The sequence below is a fragment of the Phaethon aethereus genome, assembly GCF_964289735.1.
Source record: "Phaethon aethereus genome assembly, chromosome: 2".
NCBI classification, from domain to species: Eukaryota; Metazoa; Chordata; class Aves; order Phaethontiformes; family Phaethontidae; genus Phaethon; species Phaethon aethereus.
In genome coordinates, this window is record NC_138582.1 from 84,650,439 (window position 1) to 84,669,631 (window position 19,193).

Consider the following 19,193-nt stretch of genomic DNA (forward strand, 5'->3'; position numbering starts at 1 on the left):
GTCAGATGACGAGCTAATCTGAAGTTTTCCCTGCTTTAAGCAATAAGCTGAAGCAGATGGTAAACAACCTCAGCTATTCTGCGTGCATCCCCAGGCCCGCATTAAGCACGCTGTCAAATGAAGAGTTAACCAACCTATCATGAGAATAAAACTGTGACGGCAAAGTTCTTCTCTTCAGTTGAAATGAGAAGGACTAATCCCTGGAAAGCTTTAAAACACTCAACATAATTCTTTGGGAAAAGGATGATGTCAACCTCTTGAAAAGCAGCTCAACTGGTTAATGGTCAGCTACTGCAGCTTTAGATAAAAAAAACCAGTATTTTGATTTCATGTTTTATCATGCTTTATGTTAGCCAGGGCCGTGATGGAGAAGAGAAGGAGCTCTACATTGTGTTCTACCCTGCAAAGCGAGTGCAAAAATATGGTAAATTTTTATCTGTCAACATCGTAAAGGTCTACTTTGCGTGCATCCAAAGACTAGAGTGGGAACAGTCCCTTCTGCTATCCCAGACAGATAGCAAATAATACCACCTCATCACAAGAAGTGGGTCTTGTCTGAGCGATGGTAGCACAAAGCAAGCTGTCCAGGGAATGTAACATAGGTGTTTCATAATAAAAGACACTGTGTGTGCCCCGGCATTTATTCCTTGCTGTTCTGTCCAACAGTTAGCAATAGTCTATTAGGATAAAATCTGCCCTCAAGGGGTTTGAGTCTGCTCCCTTTTTTAAAAAAAGGAATTAACAGTACAAATGCATATTAAGTTAAACAAAATGAAAGACAACTAATCCAGACTTGTACTTGTGCAATTTAGAGAAGGTTTTGTGCCCATCTTTCTCTTTTAAATAATTTGCAGATAGACTTTATGCTAGATTCCAGTTGGGTGCCATTTTTAACGGCAGGGCTATAAAGACTCATAAAAAGGTTTTTAATAAAAATGCTTTCCAAACTTTAAGTTAAAAAGCAAGACAACACCTTCATGAGGTATTTATTCAGTATTTCTTTTTCTTAGCATACAGCACTGCTGTAAGGCTTTGTGCCATTTCATGGTTGATTTTAGATTAGAAAGGAAAACCAAGACCAGAGAGATCAACTTCATAGATGAGCTTTAAAATGAGAACGAGTAAGCAAATGGAAAGCAACGGGAGTTGTGTGGCTGGTGTGATGTGAAGGTTAGTTTCTGCTTGAAGCTAGCTAGTAGGGCCCATCAATTGATTAGTTAGTGTAGTTTCACAGAAGGGACAGCAGTGTTTGGATGCTGAAGTTTTGACTGTTTTAATCTGCATCTGTTCCTTACTGAACACAGGGTTTATCTATCAAAGATTAGCTACAGAGCAGACATGACACATTAACTAACCTTGAACTGGAGACTGACAGTGGGTTTTCGGTGCTTGCTTCCACATTTAAGAGTGTCTTGACTGTTGCGACTTGAAACATGTTCAAATAAATCATAGATGAAATCAAGACTGAAATGGGAAGGAGAAAGAAAATCTCTACAGCATATATTAACAGACTAGAAGGTTTATCACTACAGAATGCAAAGAAAGCACGGTCTCCTAGAAAGCAGCTACTCCATCCAAAAAATACTTACTGATTTTCTCCATAATCATTAATAAGCAATAGATTTTGCCTTTGCAGAATTTATGCAGGGGAGCAAAAAAAACCAACCAACAACCAAACCAAATCAAAGCAAAACAGAAAAAAACAAGGAGGTTCTTTCTTCTCCACTCTCAACACATCATTAGGGAAATGAAGTATGAAGTCCTAGAATCCTTACTGCATTTTAGTCCACTCGGCCAAAACTCTGGCTGACTGTAGTGAGAACTGTACCTGACTAGAGACTGAAAAACAAGACTTGCAGTTTATTTGGGGCCGTAACACAAAATAACCACCCACATGAGCTTCACTTTCCGATACCAGCTGTGTAGGCTGTTTTATAAACTGTCAGTCTGGCATCCTCCTCTTAACCACTTCTACAGAAATGCAGACCTTTTAACTTAAACAGAGTTGCTCCAGACAGACATTGGTGCAACAGCAAAACCAGGCCCAGCAGCTTTAACTCATTTATTACTTTTACCTCCATACTTCAGTTGACAGATATTATGTCAGATACATCATGAAACCTGAACAACCAACATAGAGAGGGAGATGCTTATTAACAGCTTCCCCTGCACAGAAGGGCTTAAGGGATTTACAAACAAGCAACTCCCATGGCAAGGCAGGATGACTGGATGGGGTGGGTGAGGGCAGCAGCCAAGACAGCAACACCCGGGCTCAGCTCCCTTCGCTTCTGTCACCCTCTGTGTGTCCTGGAGTCTCAATCATACCCCTACAGAAAGGGATGTGGTACCGCTCCGGATCACAGGGTACCACTGTTAGGATCCTGAGACCTTACACAGGCAGGAGGCACGCAGGTACCAAAGACATCCAAGCTCAGACTTCTAGTAATGGAAATCTTTATAGAAATTTTTCCTTTTGAGTAATTACTATATAGCAATTTGCACTGTGGTGGGTCCCTGACACTAAGCTCTCACCTAAATCAGGGAATGCCAGAAATACAAGCAAATCAGGCTCTCTACAAAGCAAAAAACCCGTGCACGCACACTGCCTATGAGGCACCCTGAAACAGTTAAAAAACATCACCAGCTTTCGGCATCCTTACTCACCACTGAGTAGCAAGTGAGCTCTCTAGCAACCCCCTGGACTGAACAGGGATGAGGTACTGTACAATGTGGGAAAACCTATGAGTGAGAACTGATCATGGTCAGATCTGCTGACAGGCACCTCTGGTATTTCTTCTATGCTCCTTTCAACTTTGTCAAGGTCTGACACTATGCAACATCTAACATATTGAAACCCTGGCAGAATTAGGTGATATGACACCCCTTAACATCATGTCCTAAACAAAAAAATCACAGAAACATACCTGCTTTCACGTAACAAGTTCAGAAGATCGTCTCTGAAAGTATCTCTGTTCTTCTCCAAGATCCCCCTGACATCATACTGGACCTAGCAGGAAACAGATCTGATTCAAACAACAAGCCAAGTAGTCAGGCACCTCTCACAAGAGTGGTACTGTAAAAAGCACTGAGGGAACAGAGCTGCTTTAGTTAATTTTGAGCAGCCTCAGGGTAAAATTAAGCTAATGAAAGCTCTGGAATAATTTCAGCAAATAAAGAAAAGAAAATTACCTCCCCAGCGTAGTGCTTCACTCCAAAGTTGTGAACGGCAACTCTTGGTTTTACATAAAAAGGATTGTTCTAAATGGAGGGGAAAGAAGAGAGAAAAATATTGGCAGGGGGGTGTCAGGGAGCGGAATGATACAAAGGATCACATTATCCTCTCAACCCAGTCCTAAATAAACCATTGTCTTTCAGTGAACTCCATGGAAGATTAGTGCTCCAAAAGCAAACAACCAACTTATAATGATAATAGGATTTGTTAGTCTGGGCTGCTTCAAATGCAGTAATAACAGATTTATAGTATCTAAAAAGGCATTATACTAAACCTGAACCCATCTGACAGAACCATCTATTAAAGGTGCTTTGAAAAAGAAGGTTCTGTCTTAAACTGGCAGTTACGAAGATTAGTGGACATATGCTTGTATTCCAGAAATTCTCAAAAATAATTGTAGGATCACAAATAAAGGTAACACTAATCTGGACAAAGTAAACAGCAACCTTTTGGCAAATGACACCAAGGTGAATATCTCATTAAATCAAGGGAAATGGAAGATCTAAGTAACCTGAGTTACTGCAGGTTGTCAGAGCTCTAACTAAGAGCAGAATTTGGCTTATTCACCAACACAGAAATTTTTAACCAGACAGCAACAAGGATATGTTCTTCCAGGTAACTGAGTCTTGACAGCGAATGATACGGATTGCCATGGAAGTAGGACCACATCCAAAACAGCCTCTACAACTATGCACCCATATATATGAAACATGAATTTCTACAGAAGCAAAGAGACCCTCCATAATTTGCACAGAAGAACATACGCAAAACATCACATACAGCATGCTGGGCATTCAACTTCTCCAGCAAGGTGGAGTCAGTGGCTTGAGGAAAATGGCTCTCTTCATTGATGAGCGCCAGCAGGCCCAGTTTCTAGAACAGCAAGCACAAGCAGGATGAATTATCGCACAGATGGACACAGACCTTGTCCCTGGTTTGGAAAACCCGCAAAGTTACTGAAGTTATTGTGTGCAGAGAGGGGCAAAACCACCCATACATGACTAAAAACCCACTCTCATAGAGGACTGCTATCCTGTTTTTCTGGCAACACTCTTTTTTTAAACATATAGCATATGATACTGGGTATCAGTAATATTACCAGGGCAAAATAAAGAAAAAGAAGCTGGAGGAAGCAACAGTTCTCCTCATTAAGGGTGCATACAAAAAATAGATTGCCTCAGAATATAACCCCAGCCTCCAAGACCTCCAATGGTCAGGAGTCTCCTAAGTCTGAGGAGTTTGTGAAAACAGCTTTTCAAAAATTTTTCTTTCATGAAATTATCTACTTACTTGTTGAACCAATGCAAATTTTTAACACCCAGAGGGCACGGAGCACAGCAAAAGACACACAGTTCAACTATTCGCCGCATGAAACACAACCTCCCTTTGCTTTGCATATGCCTCTGTGTAATTTCCTTTGATGTTCCCTACTTCTCATAGTAGAAGAGGTTGTAAACAAAGGAAGGTATCCTGCAGTTAATGAATGTGTCCAGCAAGCTTCAGGCTGGTACAGCCTGTTAGAAAAACGCAGCACATTTTAATAAGCCACTTGCCATGGTCCCAGAGCAGCACCTGACAAACCACACCCTCCTGACTGCAGTCACATCCTGGCAGCTGGATCCCCTGCCTGCTCCCGTGAGTTTCTGCGGTTCTCTGAACTCGGGCAGCCACACACCCCACAACGGAGACAAACGCACGCAGCCTGCTGCACTGCCGGACAAAGCGAACACGGATGAAACTGTATCTAACTTTGGCTTTGTAATCCAGCCAGTTACCATTTCTAGGTGGTGAAATGAGACCTCATCTGCCCGTCACAGCTAACATTCCTACCAAAAGCTCTGCAGAAGCTTCATGCTCTTGTGCATCTTTCCTCAGTACAAATCAGAGCACAAACAGAATTATAGGTGAAGCAAAAACTGGCAAGCAACATACGAAGATTACTCACATCCTAGGAAAAGCCATTACAGGAGCAAGACATCGTCATCCTTTCTGCCCCCTCTTTCTACTCTTTTTAATCATCTCCAAATATTGCTTTTTTATATAATGGTACACTGTTAAGAGTTATTACAAGGAAAAATGTGTATATTGAGCTTACAATATAATGTAGAATATGTCCATCCATGAAAATTATTTGATTAAAAGGTCACTGCTTAAACATGCAAAAGTCACCATTCTCTTCATTTGTTCTTTGTGTTGCCAAGTGTTTTAAAAATGTATTACCTCAGAAGAAAAACTAGAAATAGGTACTGGTATCAAATTCTTTATTACCTTTTCAATAAGATCCAAGCACTCTCCATTGTCTGTCCAGTCAATATCCTCCCAAACTAGTCCTTCCCTAAGGAAAATAAGGAGGGCCTTTTTACTGACAACTACAAAGAAAAGATTTAAAATATAGAAATAGGAGGAGCTGATGTAATTGTCTTGCAAAATACAACAAAATCCATGTGCTTTTAAAAAATGCAGAGCCCCAGACTAGGAGATTGTCAAAGGAAGCAAATATAGCTGGGAACTCAGATTTCAAGTGAACTCTGATATTTTCAAAATTCTTTCAAATTTCACCTGCTGTACTCCAGTTGCTCCAAGGAAAAGATGTGCTTGTTGAAATACTCCTGAAGCTTTTCATTTGCATAGTTAATATTGAACTGCTCAAAACGGTTTACCTAAAGAGACAAGAAGTTTTCAAAAATGCATACACTCCAAGTATTCTGCAAACAAGGAACTGATTTAAGTTGTAATACGTTTAATAATCAGGTTCCAGTGAAGATCACAAAGATAGGTAGAACAATGAAGCATAAATATCAGACAATCCATCTGAACAAACTTTTGAAACCTACCTCAAAGTTTTCAAATCCAAATATGTCCAAAATTCCAATGGACTTGAAGTCTTCCTTGCTTCTTATTCTGCTGTTGATTTTCTTAATGACCCAAGCAAAACACTGAGAATAAAGTGCCATAGCCATAGAATCTCTGCTGTCTATTGCCTGCATTAAAGAAGGAACACACAACGCATCAATCACCCCTGTAACTGGGAACTTACCAGACTTTGCTGGTCAGCGTCCCTTGCACAGCATAAAGCAAGGTATAATACAAGCAGGTTTGTATTCTTATGCACCTTGACAGAAATTGTATTAACAGTTCCAGAGAGTCCTGATTTAAGCTTTAACAATATAAGTTATAATAGCTGTACACCTGTGTGGTTTTAGAATTACATTTCAGTACTAAAGCATTCAAAAATTAGGAAATTATAAACTTAAGGTATGGAGGAAGAAGAGAGACGGGTACGAAATAACACCTCAATAATACATTCCTTTCTAGAGATAAGCATAGTGTTATGTATACCTGTTTCTAATTCTCTTTGTGTAAACAATAAACTTATTTTTGCTGAAAGTTCTCAAGAACGCCCACCTGACACAAATATCTGTAATAAAAAATATCAGTCTACATGATTTGAATTTGGAAAAAAATGGTAAGCAATGAGGCTTAATAAGAATAACAAAAGCCAAGCTACAAGCCCTGGCCAGAATGACAGGATGGGGTACACAGAAATTTCTAGAAGTCCAATTACACCATTCCCAAAAAACTACGTACTGTTTTTGATAGCAACTCTGGTGCATGATCTAAACTTCTGTTCCTGAGTGACCAATGATTTCACTGGACTCGAAGTCTGAGCCATATATTTAACAGACCCTAAAAACACGTCAAAACTGAGATGCCATTACCTGCTGTATGCTAAGAGGTGTTAAGATTTCTTCTCCCCTGAGTATCATTGACCTCTGTGTCAATGCTTCAGTTAGCTGTGTGGAGTCCAACCCCAGTAGTTCAGCAGATCTACCCAGAGCTGGCAAAAGAAAGAGACAAATATAAATACGTCCTTAAATGCATGAGGCTATGAAACTTATTATTGTTGTTATTGTTATTACTAGTAGTAGTAGTAGTGCGTTATTTACCACCATTTAAGATGCTTCCAAAATGATGGGGATTGGAGATAATAACACAACTAGAAACTCTAGGATATGTTTTTGCTGCTCATGAAAAAGCACGGTATCATAAATATGCACAACTGAAGGAATTTAGCAGTAGAAATTCATCACAAATATTTATTTTCCTCTTAATGTTACATGTCAAGGATTCAAACAATCTACTGCTTACACTAACGTATTTTTCCAGTTACAAACAGTAATTCATTCTTTGTTCACATAAATGCATTTCAGCTTCCCTTGGGATGATGAGGATAAAGAAAACTAATGATTTTTTTCTTACATGCATAATTTAATCTGCAATTTTGCTGTAATGTGGTATATAAAGCAGTATGTAATGCTACTCTTTATCGCCGTATTTGAACAAACATTTAAAATGCTCATCAGTGCAATCTTTAGACATACCAGCACATACTTTCAGATTTGTAACTGAGGTATTGAAAGCTCTAACAAAAGATACCTTCAGTGGAGATATCAGTTAAGGAATGTACTTGAGCACTTACGTTTTATCAGATTGAGAATATTTCAAAGAAGGAATTAGATTAAAATGGAATTTCACTACTATTAATGGAATAAATATGTGCCCAAGGTCTTCCCTAATTAAGACCTAGCACCCAGCAGGAAACTTATTTGCCTTACCTGTCAAAAAAAAACAACAATAACATTTTAATCAACATTTTTAGATACTAAAAAGCAATAAGATGCTTTCACTGTTTGTCCTTGCTACAGCCAGGTATGCTAGCAACGAATATAACTTTCACAACCTCAAGAAACATTTACATACTACAAGGAAGCACAGCCTTCTCACCTGTTTTAAAGGACACCTGTGCCCCACCAGCAGTGATGAACTCAACATTTCCTAGATGCAAAATGCCAGCCAACAGCCTCAAAACTTCTCGCACCTCCTCCTTGCTGAACTGCATCACTTCCATTGCAGTCTGGAATGACATGTAAACTTCTTCAATAACATGCACACCGATTCAAAAATGGGACAAGGACAAACCCACCAAGTGTGTTGTCAGGCCTTAGAAAGGCAAGTCAGGACTAACAGGAAGCTGGCAGGAGTTAACTCCTTTGGCTTCATCCCAAACTGAATACACCATATGACATTTAAAACATAAAACATTAAAACAAGAGGAGCATACAACTTTCTCTGACATAGAAGGGGTAAGTAATTGTATGCCTTTGGAATATAGGATTCTGGAATACATCAGAATTTCCTAACTTTGGGTCTAATATGAGACCAGATCAGAGTTTCATACCCTTACAGTTAAGACTCATCATATTAGGGTGACTGCAGGTGTCTGACAGATGACACATGACACATTTCATCTTTCATAAATCATCAGTTAAAAATGCAAAAGCCTCAGACTCATCCCACAATTAAAAGCAGAGAAGAGATAAAGACACGTTTTGTATAGAAGACCTTTCACAGCAGAGCTCTAAGAAAGGCACTGTGAATTCATCTCCACGCTCACCATGCAGTTCCTCCCTGTCTCCCACAAAAGTTTCAGGTAACATTTCGTTGACTTAAACTGCAATAAAAACAGGCAAAGGGGACGACTATAATAGGAAAAGACAGGCGAGGGCGAACCGCGGGGCTTCTGCCTGCCTCCCGCTCTGGGAATGCAGCCTGGCAGCCTCAGCCCCTGCTCCAAGCCTGCCCAGGCTGTGAGCAGCACGCAAGCATCACCTGCCCAGCTGATTTCATGCTCTGCCTGCCTACCCTGGAATGATTAGCACAAATTAAATGTCACGCTAATCAGCTTAAGCCATGTGATGTAGATAAGTCACCAACTTTTCCAACACCCTTCTGCCCCACCATATTAGATGAGGATGTTTTACACTAAAAGTAACAGCTGCATCCACTACACATTAATTTGTCCATTTGATGAAGAGATTAACACAGCTAAGCAAAAATAGTTTGCTGAAGGCCATAAAACCCATTATTTTTACTGATTTTTAAAATCTAACACATATCACCTTGGTGACATAGTAAGTAATTAGCAATTAACCTAGCAATCAGCATAGACTAATTGTTGTGGGTATAAGACATAAAGCCATTCAGAGAAGGACTCCATCATTTTCATCTGTGTTTACATTTTCTTCAACTCTACTGTGTAAGTTACTCCATACAACCAGATTTCCCAGCTGCAATTTAAAGAGTCACAGAAGCCCAGGTGCTTTGCTCCCCACGTGCTGCACTGTGGACTTGACCCAGCAGATGCTACATGATTTGGGCAAAGCTCTAGGATGGAAAAACAGTGGAAGCAGACGCACCTGGTAATATAAAACAATGTAGGAAAGGGCAATGGCATGTAAATGCCTTACTGCCTGCCTAACTGATACTGTTTTCATTCCAAAACTTAACCATTTCACTAAATTATAGCACATTTTGAAATGACAGAGTGAAAATCAAGTATTGGTAAGGAAGGTAAAGACATGCTCAAAATGACAGTGAAGTGTTATGAGAAAACATAAATCCCTGTAAGCTTAGTTCTGCGAGAGCTGCACACAGAGCCAGAACGGCAGAGAGCGCAGGTAACACACAAGGCTTTGTCCCCTGCTGTGTCCAATGGGCTCCAGGAGCCTGCACCTGCAGCGCTTTTAAAGCGTAAAGAACTAGGGAAACAACTCACAATGACTTCCTTGAAAGAATCTTTGTCACTGATTGTCTTATCCGCTATACATCCAGACTGATTCAGGTAGTGGTAGTTCTCCGGTACAGACAAGTAAAAAGCATCTAATGAGATGAAAGAAAAGAGGATGAGTGAAAAAAACCCCAGCAAATCAAAGTCACTCGCCAAATTACTATGTGAGAGTTAAATAGTTCACAATTCATTTGCTCAGAAATTATGATCATGCACAAAACAAAGTTTTATATTAAAAACAGATATAGGGTTTTATTTTGCTGGATTTTTGCTTTATTTAGCTGTACAATGGAGTTAACTCTAGTTTCTAGAATGCAAAGACAGCAGGCCCAAAGGGAGAGGCGGAGACAGCTTTAGGCAATTTTGCACAAACACAAATGTCATTTCTTTTGTTCGGTGGATTTATTCTTTATAAGAGAAGATTAGAGGAACCAGAATTATTTCTCTTTGTTGCCGTGGAGTTATTTAGTACCAGCAAAAATATCCAGCTTGAACCGAATGAAGCATGTTTGTCCCCAAGTAATTTTCCCAGGGCCACAGCAGAGGCTGGGAGAAAAATTACCGGCAGCTCAGTGACATTCTTCAAATAAGCAGGTTGCTTTCTCAAGCTGAGCTCAAACCCACTCTCATTGAACCCCGGCTGAATAAATAACCTATCTCTCTGGTTAGGTTAGTGTGTTTCTGCAGTGAAATTCTCCACTGCTGTCACCATGGCTTACTGCTACCAGAGAGCCACCACAGTTGTGTGACTTGCACTTTGCCACTCACCTTTCTCTCTCTCTTCTATCCCTGCCAGCAGAGCATAGAATATATGATAATTTCTTTCCCCGGGGTTTTGTCTTACTACACGATTCTGTCAAAGTAAAAAATAGTTTCCATTTAAGCAATCATTTTTAAGAAGAATTTTTTTATCCACAATTTCAAAGAAAATATTAAATCAAACAGAATTAACTGAGCAAAAGCAAACATCAACTTACTTTTTCCAATAAATCTATAGCCAGGAAGAAGAACTTCAGTCAAGGAATAAAGCAAAAAGTAGTTCATGCACAAGCTACTTATAATCTTCCTTAATTCCTCCATTTGAGATAACCAGAAGAGCATCATGGTCTTTTCTTAACAACATGCCTACTGCCATAACAAGATGAATAAAGTGGCAACAACGATAATACTGCAGCAGTTCCAGTAACAATATGTTCCCACACCCTCTTCTCCTCCATCCCGTCAAAACTGGACTTGTCATGTTCTGGAGCATCTGCCTTCCTTTACTTTTCCCTAAAGCTTGGGAACAGCTTTAAGGATTAAATTTGTCCCACTGCAAAAGCAGCTTGTGTTCAAAACACTAGGTAGGATCACCTCAGTATATCCCTCATCCCCACAACTCTGGTGCTCTGGTGGAGCTGGCTCATAGTCCAGCTGTGCCAAATGCAAGACAAATCCAAGGATTTGACCCACCCATGCTCACACTGCAGAAATTCAGCAGCTCTGCTCATTCAAGTACTTTTCCAGAAACTAAGAAGCTTATCTTTAAATATAAAAACTGAGGGAAATAGCTGACAACTGAAGTTATGCCCAAGAACTCAGGCTGTTTTAGCTCACTACGTAGGAACACGCCCATGAGCCACGCTAGCAGTAGCGATATACATCCCACCCTGCCACAAACACATGCAGAGTTTGGTGTTACTGCTTCCCTTTCCCACCTACATCAGCTCAATTTAATTGTCTATGTTCAGGATGGGGTGAAAGCACAGACAAGGACGAGCCACTTCTCCCTCAGCCCTCCAGAGGAGGTACATGGGGGCTGCCCACAAACAGGGGTAAAATCACCAAACGAGGATACAATCTATAATTCTTCCTCCCTGAATGTTTCCTTTCTGACAGATGTTCAGCTGAATAAACTTCCCAAAGCGACTTGAGTTGTTGTTGTAAACAGTCTTCGCATTGCCAAACGCTTCCATAATTGGGCTGTGAAAATACAGAACAGCAAGAGCGTTAACGTGTGACCAGCACACCAACAGTTTCATGTGGGACTGGTGAAAAGAACAGCACTCTGAAAAGCTCACTTCTGACACCCTCCTCAGCCAAAGCCTACGTTCTCAGGATTATCCTCAATTTACTAACAACGGGCATCTCAATTTTCTATCAAAAGATGCAAGTGTTCAAGCAATGGGAAGTTTAATCATACTAAACTACTCTGCGGCTTAATCTGTAACTGGTTAAGAGATGCACAGAATTCTCATTGAAGTAGTCAAATTATAGAAACAAGAAATCTCAGCACATGCAAACTGCTACACAGATAAAGAGAAAATAGTCCTTGTCCTAAGGCAATTAAAAAAAATAATTACATCAAGGTACAACAGGTAAAAGAGAGATGAAGCATGATAAACAAAAGTGATAGCATCTCAAATTGTCTTTGTTTTTAAATAGTTTAGAACCATCTGTTACTTCATTTGAACACAGAGATTTTTTTTTTGCTTGCGTAGAGTGTCCAATTTATCTGATGCATTTACTCATCCGTCTTATCAGTCCTCCTTATCCTCCCTTTCATCAGCATGCTTTTACCGCTTGCACACTTTATCCTCACCATGCTGTATCTTGTTCTACCTTATCCTCAGGCTACACAAACCAAACCAATGGTTTCTCCCTCCCATCACCCATTTCCCTCACTCTGAATTCAGTCCCAAACAAAAATGAACGCCACTAAAGCATTGCCCATTTCAAAACTCTACATCTTTTTGCTTCATTAAGATACCCCAATGTGCTCACAACTCTCCAGAGCAGCCAGGTGATTTTGTTTAATGGAAAATTTCCCTCTTTCCAATATTCAGTTTATTGTTTGGTAAATGCACCCACGTCTTTAATTACACTGCAAGCTCTTCTTTCAATGACAGGGCTTATGTCTTCTGGAAAAAATACCTGTGTATCGAAAGGTCTAATACCTGCTCTCAAGAATAGCTTGCTCCACACAGGAGGTCTTCTCTCTGCAGGACAGCTCCAGCGAATGTTGGCTCATTGCAGACAAGAACTTGAGAATCAGCTTAGTGCTTTCTGTCTTACCAGCACCACTTTCACCACTGAAAGAAGAGGAGGAAAGTGTTTGCACAGTTCCAGCTGCCAGGCAAAAAGCCCTCTGTCTGGCCAGCCCTCCAAACTCTAAATTACTGGAGGTCAGGAAGACTGGGGTGATTAGAAATGATATTCAAATGGCAACAGAATACCCCTTTAACGCTTGCTGAATATGACATTCAACACAAAATGCAACCTATCTTTAGGCTCCATACCACTGTTCAGACAGCATTTCAAGGCATTGATTGTGTGGCGATGTACACAACACCCACAAGGCAATGAAGAGCTCTCTGAATACAAACAACTACCCAACAATTCTCACCAACATGGGAAAACCAAGTTAGAACAAAGGCATGGCAATAGTTGGGGAGAAAATCCAGAATATGAATTAAGCTGGGAAAGTCTGGGATTATATTGCAGCAATGTAGCTAAGGAGGGGAGCCCTGCTGTGAGGAGGAGGAGGTTAGAGACACCAATGCATATTAAAACATATGAAGGCTAGCAGTATAATTAATACTGATATTCTTAGTGAGCTACATATTCCTTAAACTTTTTATATACCCATCCAAATAAACCAGATTCACATGAGTTCAAAATATACAATTTTCACCTCTCATCGCCATCAGAGATGTAGAACTTCTTACCTTCATCCACAGCGGAACAAAGCTATTTAATAATACTAAATTGACTTTTTAAAAACAAACTGTTAATAAGCAATCATCTTGCTGATACAAACAGAAGGCAACATACTGAATCTCTCTTCAAAACTGACGCTCTAAAAAAGGAAGGTGTAAATTTGTCTCATTTCCTCAATATCATTTCCCTTCAATTATGTAGCCTTATAATTATAAGCACACCATGAGCCATTAAGAAACATAATTTGTGGTTAAAGTTTGTCTAGTTTGCTTACTTTTCATCTGAAGTCATAGCATTATATCCTAATCTGCAGCCTAATTCCTAGTTTCCCTAAATTGTGCCTAATTCCAGTTTACTCTCAATGAAAGGAGGTACATTTTGGTCTTGTCCTACTCTTTTCATTGTAGCAAGTGGGAGTTTTGTCACTGACTTTGATGGAGCCCAACTGGGCACGTGGAGCAAGCTTAGTTTGACAGTCTTCTGTTGTACCATTGCTGAGTGGTGACCCTGGTAATTTTAGGTTACAGCAAAGTATAATGACGCTTTCTAGTAAAAAGCAAAAAAGAGAGGTACAGCCCAAGAAAGTAGCATGGCATTTTCCTGCAAATGAATGCCAACAATTACAAAAATAATCAGGGAAGAGGCATTCATAAAACATAATGAGACACAGAGCTTTGTAGCTGAGATTTAACTGTTTCACAAGAAGAATCAAAGAGTCTTTAAAATGTTTCATAAACTTCATATAAGATATGCTACCCACTGATATGTTCCAGCAAGTATGATTCATCCATCATACTTACACCACCTCAAACAAATTCTGTAGTATTTTTAATTTAGTTTTACCCTTGGCATCTGGCCTTTTTGGTATTTGTTCCCCTTCTCTTTGCAGGGCGTCACCCACTCATGCCTCTTCACCAACAAAGCCAATATTTAATATTCTCCATATTTAATACTGGTTCCTTGTACACTAAAGAATTAGCAAAACATTTCTACTACTAGTTTTGAAAGAGCTTCACAAACCCTTGCACTATCCTCGCCCAGTGCAAAAAATCATCCAAGTGATAGGTATCTATTCCTGCCTGAATTCTCACCCTCTGAGCAGTGTGGAGCTCAACAGCAGGGATATGGGTGCCAAAGGGGACAATCAGCTCTTTCACTGACACCATCCTTCCTCTGCCCCACTCTCTTTCCCATGCTCTGGAGCACCTGTGGTTCTATGGAAGCAGAGAGTTACCCCACTGTAATTGAGAGCAATTCTACAAGTGAGATATTCAAAGCTGATGGAAAAGTATTTCCAGTGCCTCTCTCTGGTACAGTTGGTATTATATACAATTACATGCTCTTGATTTTTTCTTAGAACAGGAGAGGCTCAGAACTGGATAATGACGAAGATCTACCTGCCCAGTGTCCAATCTCAGACAGTTGCCAAATGGAGATGCCCAAGGAAGACGTGATACTTCCCCTCTGTGTTCTTCCAGCTTCCAGTTGTTTGCTGTTCAGAGGGTTCCTGATCTAAATCTGGTTTCTACGTGTCTTGTAACCCTCGAAAGACTTATCTTCCGTAAGTTTCTAGATACACTTCCTTAAAAAGCATATGAACAGATGTCCCTGCTCATTGCAGGAGGGTTGGACTGGATGACCTTCAAAGGTCCCCTCCAACTCAAACTATTGATTCTATGATTCTATGTCTTGTTTCGGATCTGCCTCCTCTTAGCTTCATTTGATGCCCCCTAGTTCTCATACTGGAAGGAGAAACCAACAGCTCATCCCAGCGTTCCCACTCCCTGCTGTGCATGACTTTATGGATAGCCTCCTCAGTTTGAGTTGCCTGTCTCTGTCAGCCATTCTCACCATTAGCCCTGCTATACTTCTGATCACTCTTTTTTGTTCTCCTCCAAACCACCGTCAGTTTCACAAAGTCCTCCTAGATATCAAGCAAGGGGGGAAAAAGGCTTCTGCCTAATACTCCAGATTGAGCAAAAGGTGGATTTACCCAATGTTCTCTATTAATTTACTGGTAAACCACTCTATTCTATTTAGTTTTAAAATTACTACTGGGCACCGAGTGGATGGGTTCCTGGAGCCCTCTGGCACAACAGTAAGATCTCACCCCTGCATGGTGTTGCTCAGCTCAGGATCCATAATTTTATGTGCATCAAGTTGGCTCTGCATTTTTCCTTTACAAAACGTTTTATAAAAGACAGTTATTATTAATGAGATGCAAATCAAGAACAAGCACGCTAAACTTTTAAGTTATTTATTCAACCCTACAGTACACACACTAACAGTAGGTTAAGCGGGATCAATCTTTCAGACTCCTTAGAAAGCCTACACCTACAAGAAGTTGCCAAGGTCAGTGAAAGGGTGAATTTTTTAGTGCACAGCCAACCTTTCCAGCAACCTTTCCACCCCACGAGTTAAGTGCCCAGCTCATTCCACATCACTACATTCGGTACTGTGAATATATTAAGTGTGACAGCAACCCACAAGGCCCCCACTTAGGAGATCTTTAGACTTTCTCCATGACTTGTTCTACACAGGGCATCTCGCTAAGGGCACAACAGCCAGGACTCCAGACTGCTGCAGTGGAAAAAAGGGTCACCGAGAGAGACTCGTCATTCTGAAGGACATAACGTGAGTGAGGTGGCATCAACACTACTCTAAATCACTTCTCAGTTCTGTCTGCTGGCTTTAAAACCCCAAAGACAGATAAACACAGAAAAAAGAGGTCTCTCTGCAAACTCAGTTCTTCAACACACATGTGAATTTTGGTGTGTCAGTCTCATAAGAATGTCTTCTCATCACAAGTCTGGGTCTCATCCAAAGACTACTTTGGTTCACACTGATTTTCAAGCTGAAGAACAACAAAAACGTCAGGCCATCGGATGATAACGAGAAGAACTAACTGGTGTCAGACTGTGATTTCCCACTCACAGCACTGACTTGAATGTAATTCAGGGTGACTGTTGCTGCTCATTTGACCGCTCTACACTTCTTTTCTAGTGCTTTAAAGTGGATCAGTTGCTATTGTACCTGAGAGAAGAGCGTGTCTTTGCTTGTGCATTGACTAGGCCACCTTAAACAGAGCAGTAACAAAAAAAATGCCTAAAGATATTTTCCTATTCTTACAATAAAGAGGTCAGGGTTTAAACTTGGTCCCAACTTGTAAACATCAGCTAATCATGGGAGAACTCAGTCCCTTCCCTACATCAGGACAAGGTGTTCGGCTGTTCTTCAAGTAAGATGGACACCCTTCATGCTCCTTGCCAAGGCACACAGCTGAAAAATCAGATTTTTTTTTTTTTTTAACATGTCTGTTGTAGCATCAAATTTAACTGTGGGGTTTTTTTTCCTATTTTAAATGAAACTGGACTCTGTGGTAAGCTTCAGATCAACATAAAACTTCATTGGTGTAAACGTTTTTGTCCACATGAAAGTTCTAGTTCAATAGCCAAATAAGCAATTTTTATCCTGGGAGAGCAAAAATACCATTTCACAACTGTGTAAATATTCTGATGTACTGGTTGTGCACAGCTTCTTCAATGTGCCACTTTGTTGACATTTTAGGCTGCTAAGTCATTTTAATGCAGCATTATCATGAATTAAAATAAGCCTGTGTAAAACAGACCAATAAATAAGCATCTTTGGATGACTCAGTTTAATATCATCTCTTCTGTATTTTCTTCCTTTTCACTTCTGGTCTGTGTGGTTATACTGGAAAAATGGTCTCGCATTTATATTACATTTTGAGTCACTACTGATGACACTTTTAATTCAGGTTCTTGCCTTAACCCTCTCATCTTACCCCATGCAGACAAATACCCCAAGCATTTCAAAACGGTAGAAGCTTTTTCACGGGTCTTTGAAGAAAGGCCTTAAGAAAGCAGCTCCCCAGCAAATCTGAGCTAATTTTGGATGCCAGCAGGGGGCACTTCAAGTCCAGAGGATGGTAAGGACGCAGGCACTACCTTATTTCATGGGGCTGCCCCAACTTGCTACGAGTTTTTAGATCCCAAAGTTAGAAGCAGGTGAAGAGTGCACATCAGATCGTGAAGCCTGCACGAACAATTCAATCATTTGAATTGGATGTGAATGTTTATTGTGTTTTCGTGATGGAATAAAATCTTCCTTTTTAATAATCCCTTACATTAAATAAAAGAATATTTGCCTCAATTGAGGCAAAATATTTGCCTCAATTCAGACATGCAGAGCTCCACTCAACCATTTTTTTTTCAAATGCCACTAGTAAGCAAGAAAGCCTGGCGACAACTTGCTGCAACACCCAATTCTAAGCCAGTAAAAGATGCAGGAATGACCAGGATGCTGAAGATGACAAGCTCACTGTTATACCTCCACTTCTAATGTCCCAAAGTAAGTATATTATCACAGGGACTTTTCTAAACCTCATCAGGGCTACTGAAAACCTTCATTAGTTTTAAAAAAAATCCCGCTCTGACTCCTTCACAGATACAACAGATAACAGTGTTTTAGAAAACTAGATTTGACTTTTTATTTTTTGTTCCGAGTTGCATGTTCCTTCATATTCTGTAGCAACAAGACACCCTTATAAGGTTGTATTACAGTCCTTGCCTGAAACACTGAACTTACACATATCATTGTTTTTATTCATGACCACAGTAAGCAATTTTAAAAGGGACTGCTAATGCAAAACTTCTCCATATTATGGCTTGTCAGCTATTTTAAGAGAGACCGCTAATGCGAAACTTCTCCATATTATGGCTTATCTGTACCAAGGCACATGGTTTACAGAGCAGGGACTGCTGGAGACTCCGCTGGAATGTCAGAGACTTCTGCTTATGTCCTTTTTAGGACACAACCTGCTTCTCTCCTGGCAGCTTGGATGGAAAGGTAAAATACTCAGGCCAGTACAGAGTGGAATTAACAAAAATACCAACAGCCACCTGCTAGGCACCAGAAATTATTTAGGTCCCCAAAATTCAGGTATGTGGGTTGTTCACGAGTAACTACCTGACATTACTCCATAAAATCATCAGTCCAGGCCAGCTAAAGATCTCTGTGCATTTAATTTTTTCTTGGAGTGTCATCTGGACTCAGCTTTATATGTACAGCACTATGTATTAAATAAAATTGAAAAAAAAAAAAAGAAAAGGAAAGGAAGAATACAGTTGAAGAAAGCTGAAAAACACAGGCAGTCCCATCTCTCTGTGTGCCATTGCCAGGCAGAACCTGCCTAGAGGCGAGGGCAGGCGGGCATTGCATCCTGAGAGCTTGCAGAAAGCTGGAACCAGACCTAGCTGTGTTGCATCGGATCCACATTTCTAACAACAATTTGGGTGCTGAACTACACATGCCAAATTCTCCTCTTATCCAGGAAGCTTTGCAAACTGGCCCCGTGATCTTAAATGCCAGTAGAAACTGCCTATTGCAAAAGGTGCTGCTCTCACTCTGCCTCATCCCCTCTGTGCCCCACCGGCTGCCCCATGCCATGGTCCCACAGCTGTCACAAGGGCTCCCACGGAAGTCAGGAGACAGCTGAAATCGTGTCACCTTGTGTCTGAAGAGCTCTCCACATTTAATTTGTGCTGGTAGGCTGCAGGAAGGTGAGAGCAAACAGGTTTAATCGCAAAAACACTGTGAAAGTGAGAGAGGGGA

At 40.4% G+C, this 19,193-nt stretch overlaps 1 protein-coding gene across 1 annotated transcript in view; it reads right to left on the reverse strand.

Moving 5' to 3' along the window:
• MYO10 (myosin X) overlaps nucleotides 1–19,193 on the reverse strand; it is a gene marked incomplete at both ends in the record, with an annotated part of 166,368 nt that overhangs the window by 58,152 nt on the left and 89,023 nt on the right. The window contains 14 exons of the mRNA XM_082015005.1: nucleotides 1,356–1,464; nucleotides 2,925–3,007; nucleotides 3,190–3,258; nucleotides 4,013–4,105; nucleotides 5,501–5,567; nucleotides 5,792–5,892; nucleotides 6,067–6,213; nucleotides 6,952–7,070; nucleotides 8,018–8,147; nucleotides 9,849–9,952; nucleotides 10,629–10,713; nucleotides 10,838–10,851; nucleotides 11,698–11,822; nucleotides 12,797–12,931. Of these exons, the coding sequence (XP_081871131.1) occupies nucleotides 1,356–1,464; nucleotides 2,925–3,007; nucleotides 3,190–3,258; nucleotides 4,013–4,105; nucleotides 5,501–5,567; nucleotides 5,792–5,892; nucleotides 6,067–6,213; nucleotides 6,952–7,070; nucleotides 8,018–8,147; nucleotides 9,849–9,952; nucleotides 10,629–10,713; nucleotides 10,838–10,851; nucleotides 11,698–11,822; nucleotides 12,797–12,931 (1,381 nt within the window). The remainder of the gene's footprint in view (nucleotides 1–1,355; nucleotides 1,465–2,924; nucleotides 3,008–3,189; nucleotides 3,259–4,012; nucleotides 4,106–5,500; nucleotides 5,568–5,791; nucleotides 5,893–6,066; nucleotides 6,214–6,951; nucleotides 7,071–8,017; nucleotides 8,148–9,848; nucleotides 9,953–10,628; nucleotides 10,714–10,837; nucleotides 10,852–11,697; nucleotides 11,823–12,796; nucleotides 12,932–19,193) is intronic.